This window comes from Dendropsophus ebraccatus, chromosome 2 (genome assembly GCF_027789765.1).
Source record: "Dendropsophus ebraccatus isolate aDenEbr1 chromosome 2, aDenEbr1.pat, whole genome shotgun sequence".
Lineage (NCBI taxonomy): Eukaryota > Metazoa > Chordata > Amphibia > Anura > Hylidae > Dendropsophus > Dendropsophus ebraccatus.
In genome coordinates, this window is record NC_091455.1 from 86,969,143 (window position 1) to 86,983,339 (window position 14,197).

Genomic DNA, 14,197 nt, shown 5'->3' on the forward strand with positions numbered 1-14,197 from the left:
TCGTGAAATTGAGAAATTTCAAACTAAACAAACATATTATTGGAAAAATTCAAGTTTTTCAATTTTACTGTCTTATTTTGAATACTTTCCTCTAATACCTGTGGGGTCAAAATGGTCACCACACCCCAAGATGAATTCTTTGAGGGGTGCACTTTCCAAAATGGGGTGACTTATGGGGAGGTTCTCTTCTGCGGACACTACAGGGACACTGCAAACGCACCTGGGGCTCAGAAACTTCTTCAGCAAAATCTGAACTGAAAATGCTAATTGGCGCTCCCTTCCTTCTGAGCCCTCCTGTGTGCCCATACAGTGGTTTATGCCCCCATATGGGGTACCGTTGTACTCAGGAGAACCTGCGTTACAAATTTTGGGGTGCGGATTCTCTCATGTTCCTTGTGAAATTGAGAAATTTTAAACTAAACGAACATATTATTGGAAAAATTCGAGTTTTTCATTTTTACTGTCTAATTTTAAATACTTTCCTCTAATACCTGTGGGGTCAAAATGGTCACCACACCCCAAGATGAATTCTTTGAGGGGTGTACTTTCCAAAATGGGGTGACTTTTGGGGGGGTTCTCTTCTACGGGCACTACAGGGGCGCTGCAAACGCACCTGGCGCTCAGAAACTTCTTCAGCAAAATCTGCACTGAAAATGCTAATTGGCGCTCCTTCCCTTCTGAGCCCCGCTGTGTGCCCATACAGTGGTTTACGCCCACATATGGGGTACCAATGTACTCAAGAGAACCTGTGTTACAAATTGTGGGGTGCAGATTCTCTCATGTTCCTTTTGGAAAGGAGAAACTTTAATCTAAACATATATATTATTGGAAAATTAAAATTTTCGATTTCTTTAAGGCCTAATTTTGAATACTTTCCTCCAGCCCCTGTAGGGTTAAAATGCTCATTATACCCCTAGATTAATTCTTTAAGGTGTCTAGTTTCCAAAATGGGGTCACTTATGGGGTTTTACAGCATACAAGCCTCCTAAATCAACTTAAAAAAAGAACTGGTCCCTAAAAAAAAATCAGTTTTGGAAACTTTCACAAAATGTGATAATTTGCTAATAAATTTCTAAGCCCCATAACAGCCTAAAAAAGTAAAATATGTTTCCCAAATTATGCCAGAATAAAGAGGACATATTGGTAATGTGATTTAGTAACTAATTTATGTGCTATGACTTCCTTTTTTAGAAGCAGAGAATTTCAGAAGTTCATAAAATGCAAAATTTTCAAATTTTTCATGATATTTTGATGTTTTTCACAAAAAACACACAAAGTAGTGACCAAATTTTGCCACTAATATAAAGTGCCATATGTGACAAAAAAACAATCTCAGAATCGCTAGCATACGTTAAAGCATCACTGAGCTATAAGCGCATAAAGTGAGACAGGTCAGATTTTGAAAAATGAGCCTGGTCATTAAGGCCAAAACAGGCTGCGGAGGCAAGGGGTTAAAGAAGCACCTTGGCAGTAACTTGTGGACATATTCAGTGGAGTTTATTGTGTTTCCACAGTGCAGCATTATTTCCATGTTGCAATGCCATTCATGTCCACTTGGCGCCCAAGTGACCTGTCATCCTTCTGTCCCGAATCTATCATAGAGATGCATATAAGACAATGGCATCTGTAGACTTAAGACAGTGAGACGAGAAATCAAGTGGGTGCCAGCAGGACCTGAATGGTTTTGTAACATAGAAATAACAGCACGCTGCGGGAACGCGATCAGTTAAGGATAAGCTTACTGCCAGGGGTGAAATAAAAAATAAAATAAAAAAGGGCTTCTTTAACCAGCACCACAGTAAGCTGGCCATGCAATCCCATTCAAAAATTAGCTAGGAGAGAGTCTCTATATAGTGCAATAGTAAATGTAATAATGCTGTAAAACAAAGCTGAACTTACCAGAAATCCAGGTCCCTAGGTTTCCTACAGGCAGATTTTCTGACTTGTGCTGGTTGTAAAAAACAGACTAAACACAGGAATTACGGCCAGTACAGAGTCACGGCTCAATGTGTCCATCAGTCACATGACTGCCTTCTCTCTGTGCGCTCAGATGACCTGGGATACACAGGACTTCCTTTTTTTGACTGCTTCCTGTTCTTTGAGAAAAAAAAAACTGTCCGAAAACAGGAAGTGCCGTGTTTTCCATGATAACTAAAAATAAATAATGAATGTATATTGCAAACTTGCTTTATATCACATCTACTGTTCAGATTTTAAAAGTTATAATGATAGTGACCCTTTAACATTTACTGGCTTCAGAACTAAAAGCTCTGTTTTTCCACAAAGCCTGTCATGGTGACTTGCAGCCTGTAAAATATAGGATAAACAGTTTTACTAGATTTAAGCAAACTTCACATCCAAAATCTAATTTACCTCACAGCTGTTTCTCCTGAAACCCCTATATACATGTACACTAAGCTCTGCCATACATGTGTTCTGAATGGAGTGTAGTGGAGTAACTGTCAGTCATCCCCCATTCACAAAGATAAGCCTTCTATATATAAAGTATAGGTAAATGTGAGTGGGTATACCCCTAAATGTGTCTAATGTTCTATCGTTTTTCATCTATCGTTATTCATGTCATAAAGTAAATATACAAATATACCCTTCTCTAGGATCCAGCAACTTTGTCTTTAGGATTGTTGGGAGTCTTAGTCCCTGGACCCAGTAACGTATCTACCATAAAGGCAGACCATGCCACTGCTACAAGGCCAGTGTACTAATGTAGACGTTTGTTAAATGCTGAGGCACTCTGACTGACAGAGCAAGAAGCCATTGGCTTCCTGCCCTACCAGTCTCTCTTGTGGCCGGAGGCAGCGTTGCTCCTCTAGCCACAAGAGGACCTCCCCATACATACACATACTCACCTAGCCCAGTGCAGTGCCCCGGCGTTCTGTTGGTCTTTCAGCTCCCAGGTGCACGAGCGACATCACTGTGGGGGCATACAGGATTCATGGTGTCTCTTATAGTTTTTTGCAATAGGGGCATTATGAATCATAGCTACACCCTGCCTGGACCACCACCATTCAAAACTGCTAAAGTGTTACTATGACATCAAAAGTTTGATGAAATGATAGCTTTGCTGTGTAATAATCATCCCCATAGCTGTGAATCTTACCTTTTCTCTATAATGGTTTATCATTTTTATACCTTTTTAAAGATCCAAAGAAAGAAAACTTAGTGGAGCTGATCTTAGAGGTGGCTGTCAGCCAGCTAAGTGAACAGCAGAAAGACACTTTAGTGAGACAGCTGGCTGTCCTGCTCAATGTACTGGATTCTGATGTGAAGGTTCAGAAGATACAAGCACATTCAGATTTAAGGTAATTTTCTGTCTTTAATCCTTATTATGGGTCAATAAAATGTAGAACGGTAAAAGATAGATATAAACATTTTTAAAATGCACCTGTGAAAATATATGTTTATTACAGATTACTTATATAATTCAGGGGGAAAATATTGCCTCAACTTGGTGCAGTGGCAATTGGGACACCTTGGTAACCCCTGCCCACTGCTGAAAGTGCCTACAATGAACATATTATCAGAACTGGACCATGGAGAATTGCATTTTCTTTTTCATGGCCAAGTACACCTGTGTCACTTATCTAGGGAAGAGATGACGCCTGAATGCATTATGCTAAGTCTGAGCTCTGGTCAATGTTCTGCTGTTATACCTAGGGTCCTGACATTGTTGTGGATGTTACTGTGACATGTTGCATCTACAAAAACATTGTTGCGGATCTCTTTACAGCAATCGTATTCTCTAATGGCTATGGCCTCTTTAAGTAGGATAATGTGCCCTGCCTCACTGCAAATTTGTTCAGGAGTGGTATAAAGAACATAGAAAGATTTCAAGGTGTTGACTTGGCTTCCACATTCCCCAAATCTTAACCCAATCTAGCATCTTTTGGATGTGTCGGAAAAAATAGTCTGATCCAGGAGACCCCTTCCCCACTCAAGGTTCCATGCCTTTATGGGTCAAACATTTAAATGGTCACTGTATTTGATGACCCCTTAATTTAATAACGTATGTGATTCCAAACATTTTGTAAATTATTTAATTTACTAAAAAGCTAAAGTCCTGGTCACCAAATGTTTCAATTTCCTGCAATCTGCTGTCCACTGGCTGTTGTTAGGGTAAATTTGTCTCTAGTAACAGCCTGAGCAAGACGGATTTCAGCAAATTCAGGTGCTTTCTAGAGAGGAAGAGCAGGAGAGGAGGAAACCGAAAAAAGCCTGGATTGTGTAACTGCTAGCTGTGAACTTCCAGATGAGCTGCACTGTCTATCTTGCTGCAACCCTTTGCTTGCTTTGGTATTTCGGTTCATTTTAGTTAATAGAGCATATTGCTAACCAGTACATGCCATCTATGAGTATGTTCAGACCGAGGAATCTGCGCAGAGAAGTTCTGGTGGATTCCGTTGCTCGTCCCCATTCGTGGCCGTGTGCATTTCAATTATTTCAGCGGACGGCAGAATCCGCCCGACCACAGAATGGAGACTATGCGACAGGCGGAAATGCTCGCGGCCGTGAGCAGGGACGAGCGATGGAATCCGCCGGAACTTCTCTGCGCGGATTCCTCAGTTTGAATATACTGGTATCTGAAGCAGTAAATCATCCCCCAGTGCAGTGCAGCCTGCTCAGTGCATAGGGCTCAGTGTTTGCTGTGATGCTGTCATTTTTGCTCACATAGCACCTTGCAAACCCTGTTTGTCAGTAACCTTCTTCTTCCTCTACTTGCCATCTATAGTAGTGTATTGTATAAATCACCAACCCAGCATACTCATCAGCACTATGTCATGGCATAGCAGAGAGCAGTATGCAATGTGTTGTGGTGTGACTGGCTAGAAACTCAGGGAAAAGAAAAACCTGCAATACTGGTAAACGCAGTCCTGGTTTCACCCCATGAAATGTAGAGAATGAAGAAATTGTTATGCACCATGGAGGTGACTCTTTGGGGCTTTATAACAGCAGTGAGAGCACTAAAATAAAATCACAAAGTTACCACGTGGGAGGGTTAATCTAATAAAACCATGTAGGTTTTTAATTTTGATAGGTATGCTTCAAAGAAGATCATAGTACATTGTGATGGAGTGTGAGTTATACATGAATGGCATTTTTTTAATCTTTTTATTTTTATCTTTTCCTGTGTCTCAGTGTCTCAGCTTATAAAAGTTGTGATTAGAAGTGGGCTCAATGTCCATTAGGTGCATACGGTTTTTCTTTTACTAGTCAGTTAGCTGGTCAGTTAAATATAGTAAATGATTCATAGTCTTAGTTCAGAAAATTACTGTGTGTATATATGTACAAGAGTTATACTGATGGAAGATGCTAATATTTTCTGAAAGACCTCAATGACATGTCAAAAAATCTTTAATCGTTTCATATCGCTTAGACTTGAAACTGAGCTGGTTCTGGAGCTGAGCCTACTCCATACACAGCGGAGATTATTTCTGCAACAACCACAGCTAATGACCAGCATCAGTGATCCCGCTTAGGGTCCGTTTACACAAAAGGTTATCTGCCAAAGATTTCAACCCAAAGCTAGGAATGGCTTTCCTTAATGACCTGTTCTCTGTTTATAGTCTGTTTTTGGCTTTGCCAGATAATCTGTGAAATAATCTTTCTGTGTAAATTTAACCCATTAAATGGCACAATCAATAGCAATTGCATTTAAAAGGCAAAAGGACAGCTGCAGCAGGTGTTGGGTGAATGATCAACACCCCAGAGTTATTATGGCAGACAGAAGTCTTTGCTAGGCCGCCATGCCTGCCATATAGGCTCTGCTTATTGGGGGAGATGTATAAATGCTGCGCCTTGGCATACTCCAGGGAGAAGGCACAGATTTTTATCCCCTGGTCGCCTGATGGGTAAGCAGGAGTTGGGGGGGGGGGGGGGTCGGGGGGGCGCTGCAAGGGGGGAGGAGGCATGGCCAGTTTTCATAAATGTCCCCCATTGAGTCTGACTACACTAGCAGAGTGTCAATTTAACTGATCAATTGACTGTTAGCAATGTGACCCAGTGACTGTCTATGATAGTCCCCTAAGGGGATTTAAAAAGTGTATGAAAAAAAATGTTTAAATTGTAACTATAATCCTCTGCTGATGGAGTGATACACTGTCAAAATCCTTCCTCTGCATTCCCTGTTCAGGCGTGCCCCAGAGACAGAATTCCTCCAGCGGCACTGTTTTATACAATGCAATCAACAGTGCCGTGCCTGAACAGGGAGTGCAGTGGCAGGATTCTGACAGCGTATCTTGTCGCTAGAGAAAGAAGAAAGTTACACTTAAAATAAAAAAAAAAAGTTAAAAACCCTGAAAAAAATCACACCCCTCTTTTTCCATTATAAAAAAATGTAAATAAGAGTAAACATATTTGGTGTTGTCAAGAGCAAGGGGTATTCTAGTCTGCAAAGTCACAAAGTAACACAAGGTAACCTCTAGGCAACTGAAGGCCTTTCCAACATTGGCTGATGTTAATCACCTAATCACAATTCAGCTTTCCAAGTTTAAGTCCTGACCTTAATGTGAATGTACCATCAGGCCCGGGGTGAAGCACTGGACCTACCCCCAGTGAGAGGAAACCCCTGCCCCTCTATGATGCAGATCTATTGATTCTAATGGAGCTGCATCATAGAGGGGTGGGGTTTTCCTCCCACTGGGGGTGGGTTGGGAATAGGGATGTGGATAGGGAAAAAGTAGATTTTTCCTGGAATACCCCTTTAATCCAATAGATTATTGCTGCATAATGGGGTCATTCCACTCATAGAATATCATTTTTCTTAGTACATAAATGACCCGCTCATTTGTTTGATTTGCTTCTTATCATTTTTTCATGACGTGTGAAAATGTAGTTTTAGGCCAAATTTATGTTAAATTTATATTAAAAATATAGAAAATTCTGAAAGGTCCACAAACTTTTTAAGCACCACTGTACTATACTGTGTTGCTGTGCTGCTTACTAATAAAATATAGTTACAGTATTGTGGTTTCACTGTTCATTGGTTATTTGCACTTGCTTAATTGTGTTTTCTTAAACTTTGCTTTTCTCTCCATGTTTAGCACTGTGATTCTCTTCTATGTCCAAAGTGGTCATCCTGTAAAATTAAGAAAGTCAGTTGATGTTGCCCACACACTACAGAAGCAGCTTCTTAAGGAAAAGGCAGATTTTTTAGTGTACAAAGTTCTCAGAGTGGACACTGCAGGTAAGTTCCCCTGTGTAGACGAGTGATGCACGACCTGTGCTTTTCCAGCTGTTACAAGGATACAATTCCCATCACATCTGAACACCATTTGGAAATTGTAGTATTGTAGGGGCCAGAGGGCCGCTGGTTTCCCACCACTACATTACACTATAATAAGATGACTTTTAGCAACATGTAACATATATACTTTCAAAACATTTGGTTTTCCTGAATGATATCAGACAATATACCCACACAATCCACACAGACCTGCAATTACCTGCATCCACATAAAGCTTGTCATCGACTACTGTTTGTGTTTGCACATAAATTAAACTTGTCATACTCTTTACCGTAGTGTGTCTTCTAAAATGTTCGGGCCATGGACACTGTGACCCAATAACAAAATCCTGTATTTGCTACCCATTTTGGATGGAGAACTGGTTACGACGTTATGTGAGTGATGGAGAGAGTAATTGTGGTAAGTACATCCCTGGCTTATTTTGCTAGTCTGACTGCATTAGCTTTGACATTGTATGGCCTATATAATGTGTAGTTCATTTACAATATGCAAATTGTCTACTCTGTAAAAGAAATGTGTCATCAGAAAACAACCTATTGTTTAAATTTAGTTTCATGTAAAACATTTGGTAAAAATTTTTTGATGATTTTAAAAAATAATAATCCTGATATACAACTAGTATCTGCTATTGCAATAATTCCCCCAGTTGCTAATCATTTTATCACTGGAATGGTTAAAGGAGTATTCCAGCCCTTTACAATTTTGATATGGTGCTGTCCTTATAGAGAACATAAAAAAGAGGCTATTCTTACCTCACTATGCGTCTTCTAGTACTACATTGAATGCTCCTGCTACCACTTCTAAAGCGACCTCGTCTAGGCAGTGACAGCCCGCTCAGCCAGTCACTGGTTGCTTCTGCCATGCTTCAGTCAGTTATTGGCTAAGCGGCCTGTCACTGCCAAGAAGAATCCATTCAGAGGGGGACCCATAGGAGGATACCAGGGGAACATTGTACGGTAACAATAGGCTCTTTATGATCTATGTAAGGGCAGGAACATATTAAACATTTTTAAGAGCCAGAGGACCCCAATAAAGTAAATTTGTCAGCTGCAACTAAGGGTCCAAAGTGTCACCGTTAGATAGCTGTTAGGACAAGGAGTCACACAGTACTTTTCATATATCCGTCTGTGCTTCCAGACGGATATATGTGAGCCATTCCCGAGCTCCTAGTGAAACTGCTTAGGGCTTTAAAGGGGAACTCCAGGTAAAGGTTAATAAAAATGAAACTTGTGCACAAGCATAACGCATTACTTACCTATCTATCCCAGTTTGGAAACTACCAAAAATCCATTTGTTTTGGGGGGTTTTGTTCTGTATTGTGTTTCTGTACTTCCTGGTTGAGCAGTTCCCAGAATGCAGTACTGGTTCCAGAATGCAATGCTTTCCCTCAGCTGTTCATCACAGTCTACAGTCCTCACTGCACCTGCTTCTGGCCGGTCAGAGATGGTGAATCACTTAGGCGATTGGGGGATCCAGCCAAGCCTTCTGTGACATCACACCCTGCCCCCTGTCTGCATCATCAGCCTGATCTCAGGAAACACACAATGAAAGATTTGTCTCCTAAGGGGCGATAGCAGAAGGAGCAGGAGACAATGTGAATTGGCACAGAGGGCATTTTTTTCACTTCCTGGATTTCTATCAGCTACCAGCGTGGCAGAACCGCACAGATATGGTAATACATTATATAGACACATCTATATAACTTTTAATATATATTTTTTTTCCTTATGTGGAGTTCCTCTTTAATATGTCTTCACTCCCTCTCTCGCTGTTTGACTGTTGGTCAGCTGGAGGCTGAGCCCTGAATAACAGGTTCAGGGATGGGAGGAGTTATGAGATGATACAGCTTGCAGCAGATCAGAAGCTTGAGAAAGTCTCTTTGACTTTACATTCTGGAAGATTGATATATGTAAGGTACCGTGTGTCTCCTTGACCTAGCAGCTAAGTGTCAGAACGTGAATTTCAGCTAACAAATTCCCTTTAAATAGCTATGAGACGCATGAGGTGGTCCATGTCTGTACTGAAAACTGCTATGATTTCCAAAAGTTTGTTAATGTCGTGAGGGTTATGCTGGTAAGCAATATGACAGCACAATTATCAGCTGCATGATAGCACGCATGCTGTAGCTCAGCACAGACTCCATCACATGAGCTTGAAAGAAAAATATTGCAAACAGCGATCAGCTAAGAGACAGGTGTCTGCAGCTATGAGCATGATATGGAGCTGACACATGTAACCTGTAAAATCTTTTATTGTGCTTTTGACTTTGAGAGGGAAAATGCAGTCCATTTAATAAAATTTCATTAAACTTCTTACACCATCTTGTTTTCTAGAATGGAGTGTTCTTTACATCATTGTACTAACATTTGCCTTGGTTGCCTTCCTAATGGGGATCACCTGGGTCTGCATGTGTTGCTATAAAAGGTAAACTGTGTGGATTTAAAGCCTTCTTTTTGTATGTTTTTCTTCTGTAAAAAGGAACACAGTATAATTTTATTTGAAGTATTATTGTGTATAATTTGTAACCTATTAGAATAACCATGGGGGGTCCATAAATTCCAAACAGGGTGCAGCATGTCTGAAAGTTAAAATATGTAAATGAGAATTTATTGTTTGCCATCCATTTCCAAGTACTGAACTTGGTGGCCCCACAGAGAATGAATGGAGCAGTGGGCACCACTCATTCTGGGAACAATTTTGTTTCATTCTCAGGATCAACGGGGGTCCGAGTGGTCAGACTCGGGATAGGAATAGCCCTTTAAAGTCATTACAAAAACTCTACACGTGAATGTGGCTTAAATAATTTCATTTTAGTATGGTGCTTTTACATAATTTCTGTTCTCACATTTTAGCCGCAAAAGGACTAAAATACGAAAGAAAACAAAGTATACAATTTTGGATAATTTTGATGAGCAAGAAAGAATGGCATTAAGACCTAAGTATGGTGAGTAGCAAAACAAATATGGAACGGTCATTTATAAAGCTGGAAACACACAGATTTTTTTGGGGAAATCTGGCACTGCAGTTTTTGTGCCAAAACCAGAAGAGGATCCAACAGAATAGAGAAGTACAAGTCCTCCCTTTATATTTTCCATCCCATTTGAATCTACTTCTGGCTTTGGCAGAAAAACTGCAGTGGCAGTTCTCCAAAAAAGACTCCGGTGTGTTTCTAGTTCTAAGTACCACACGGTAAGCTTACAGCATCAACTTATGTGCACTGGAATGTTTCTGTAAGTTACTAGTTCATGCAGCCAGCACTGACCCATTGTCATGTGATATTTATTTAGGTATAAAACACAGAAGCACAGAACATAACTCCAGCCTCATGGTGTCAGAGTCCGAGTTTGATAGCGACCAAGACACAATTTTCAGTCGAGATAAAGTGGACCAGGACAATCCCAAAAATATTTCCAGTGGTTCCCTCAAAAACGGTGCACCTTTTAATTTCAGCTCAAAGTGCAGATAAACTTTGGTCAATTGGAAAATAAATGGATTTTCAGGAAAATATTTGACCGAAACCAAGGATATAAATGTTTACAATTTCATTACTCATTTCAAAAGTTACTATCAACCTTTTAAACACCTTTTACTGCTTACACATACATCTAATCTACAAAAAAAATGAGTATTGCATTACTTATGATGCAGCGTTCCTGAATCCCACCCTGGAGCTGTACGCGTAGTTCGATATGGAGACGGCTTATCTCTTTGAGAATAAAAGGATTGGGCAGTTCCATAATGTTGAATCTTTCCTCCGCTGACATCATTTGCTGCAGGGGAGTCAGGGGGCCCCCATACACTTTAGACAGTTGGCTGGTCCAACAGATTTTTGGTTAAAGTATACGGGGACCTTAAAGGGGTTGTGCCATTAAGTAAACTAAGTCTAAACTGATGCATTATGTAAAATTAAACAATAAAAAATGTACTGTTTGACAGATGTAAATTTACTTATCTCCTATGTGCCTGCATTGTTTTTATAATCAGTTGCCCTTGGTTATGATCCACTAAGGTTGGGCCAGGCATGCTTAGTTCAATTGCAAACTCCAGGAAGTACTGGAAGTTGGTCTCCACTGAGCCTGCAAGTAGGGAGGGTTGTGTGAAAGTGTAAGCTCTGTTGGCAACGGCAATGTCACAGTTCAGAGAGGAAACCAGGAAGTGATTAAACCAGTGCAGTGATGTAAGTTACTAAAAATGGCACATGTGCTCCATTACACATATGTAGTTGTACACTAGAGATGAGCAAACTGGGTTTGGGTTTGAGTCGATCCGAACCCGAATGTTTGACATTTAATTAGCGGGGGCTGCTGAACTTGGATAAAGCTCTAATGTTGTCTGGAAAACATGGATACAGCCAATGACTATATCCATGTTTTCCACATAGCCTTAGGGCTTTATCCAACTTCAGCAGCCACCGCTAATCAAATGCCGAACGATCGGGTTCGGATGGACTCAAGCATGCTCCAGGTTCGCTCATCTCTATTGTACACATCTCATTTCATCAACTTTGCTTCATGCTACAACCTCCTTAAGGCTTTAGGGATGTGTGTGACTGTTAAAGTGACTACCAGCTATCCTATAGAATTGTAAATGCAGCTCTACCTTCTAATACCTACTATAACTCAGTATCTATACAAAGGTAAATAATGGCCCTGATTTACCAAAACACAAAATTTTTTTACCCATTTTTGGTCTAAGTTCTATTTATGAACCAGTAATCGGCAGACAAATATTTTTTAGATGTAACTTTTTTTAATCTGCCGGTTTTGAGTATTCAGCCAAAAATTTGCAGGATGTGCACCCAATTTATCATTTGCGTTTTTTTTTTTTTTTTTTTTTTAAAGTCGCATAAACTGGTGCAGGCCTACGTCTGGTTAGTACCTGGTGAATTTGTTTGCAACTTTTTACTTAGACGCACTTACTATGACAGTGCAGCTTTTCCATAAATCAAACACAATGGGGAGACTTATCAAACTGGTGTAAAGTATAATTGTCTTAGTTGCCCCTAGCAACCAATGAGATTCCAGCTTTCATTTTTCAAAGAGTCTGTGAGGAATGAAAGGTTGAAGCTGATTGGTTGCTATGGGCAACTAAGACAATTCTACTTTACACCAGTTTGAGAAATCTCCCCTAATATATTGGAAGAAAATAAACACCAACCCACATTAGAATAGTCGCACACATTAGCCTCCTTAGTAAATGTCCCCCTAAGTGTTTAGACTGAGACCAATCAGGACATGTGACATATCAAAAGTTTTTTAAATGACAGGTACTCTTTAAAACTGGTGTATCTGAAGACTGGTTAGTAGAGACCAACCATTACTTGGCTTACTTCAAACCAAAATTTGGGCATTTTTTTTTTTACACCTTTAGGCCATACCCCCATTTACCAGTCACCTACCTTTTATCAGACTTAGCAAAAAAGTGACAAACTCATAATAAATGTGGCACATTTGCAATTGTACATCTGAGGCAATGTATGTACAGTGTCTTATGCAAATTATATTAGTTATTTGCTAATTTCACAGATTCTAAAATTATTTTAGTTATGTCAGGGTTACGGGGGGGGGGGGGGGGCAGAATAGTGACCAAAAATGTTCATCTCAGAAGGAGACACTTTCAAATATACTATCCCAGGTTAGTGCTGCACCTATGGCCTATGTAAACGATATAGCTACATATACTGATGTAATGAAAGACGTTGAATGAAAGAAGTTAATCATTGAGGAGAATTTACTATGTTTCATACACTGATTTTGAGTCAGCTCCATTGTTAAATTAACATGCTGCTTTTCTATCCCCCACCCCTGCAGCATATTCATTCTATTAGTATTCTACTTTTTACAGGTGTTTTATTGGAATACAATATTTATGGTCATAATACCACTATGTAAAGGTGTATACTAGCTCTATTTATATAGAAGATCTGAAATGTAGTCACATGGAAATATGTGCTGACATGAATGATGTTTTCGAATAATAATGGAGTAAAAGTTTGTACTGTTAACAATTTTCAGTCTCTGGTGTTGTCTAAATTTGAACATTAGAGAAAGTAATAAAGATTTTTAATAATTGCTGAACTATCTAATTTCTTATTTCTGCATCCATTGTAATAGAACGTTTAGGTCTCTACAAGTCTACAATTGGGTGGCGGTGACAGACATTCAGTTTGGGACATTGTCACAAGTACTCCTTTTCTTAACACTTCCTTTGAGGAAATAACCAATATAGATCATTGATATAAAGTGATAATGCTTTCTTGTGCCATGACTCTTCGATCATTTCACGTGCACACCTGAGGTGCGCTACCTCTCTGCCTATCATAGGCTGAGAGGTAGCGCACCTCAGGTGTGCATGCAAAACTATTGTCACCCGTTGTCACTATTGTCCACATCCCAGTAACAGGATGAAATAAAGTTGTTTCTTATGTACATGAACAGATGGTGAGTGCCATATTCATCTACATTTAAAGTCACCCCCTAGTTGCATTTTGACTGCACTCCACAGGTGTAAAAGGGTAAATGTTACAGCTTTCATTACTTATTTTATATCACACCTCATGGTGCTTGTTCTGGTAAAAAGTTGTTTTTATCACCTTGGATTGGTATATGTGGGCGGGGCCTCACGGCCTATGTGCCCGCCCCACCCGTGACGTCATCACCGCATAGGCCCCGCCCCATCAGCAGCCATTGGTGTGGGGCCTAGAGCTTTAGGCTGGTCCTTCCAATGGCTGCTGAGGGGGCAGGGCCTATGTGGCGATTACATCACGGATGGGACCCTTTACACCTGTGGAGAGCAGTCAAAATGCAAATAGGGGGTAACAGTGTCACTTTAAGCTAATTTATGGATTTTGTCTCTTATGTTGAGCAGCACTGAAAGGTTCAGCAACGTAAGGCCCTCCATAGATTCCATTCCACACTTCTTATCACAATGGATTG

The 14,197-nt window shown here is 40.2% G+C and overlaps 1 protein-coding gene across 1 annotated transcript in view; it reads left to right on the forward strand.

Moving 5' to 3' along the window:
- Nucleotides 1-10,767, forward strand: part of LOC138784548 (dyslexia-associated protein KIAA0319-like) — a 25,882-nt gene extending 15,115 nt beyond the window's left edge. Inside the window, exons 12-17 of the mRNA XM_069960148.1 lie at nucleotides 3,161-3,320; nucleotides 7,059-7,201; nucleotides 7,539-7,661; nucleotides 9,596-9,686; nucleotides 10,115-10,206; nucleotides 10,550-10,767. Of these exons, the coding sequence (XP_069816249.1) occupies nucleotides 3,161-3,320; nucleotides 7,059-7,201; nucleotides 7,539-7,661; nucleotides 9,596-9,686; nucleotides 10,115-10,206; nucleotides 10,550-10,728 (788 nt within the window). The 3' untranslated portion in view covers nucleotides 10,729-10,767. The remainder of the gene's footprint in view (nucleotides 1-3,160; nucleotides 3,321-7,058; nucleotides 7,202-7,538; nucleotides 7,662-9,595; nucleotides 9,687-10,114; nucleotides 10,207-10,549) is intronic.
- The last annotated feature ends 3,430 nt before the right edge of the window (nucleotides 10,768-14,197 follow it).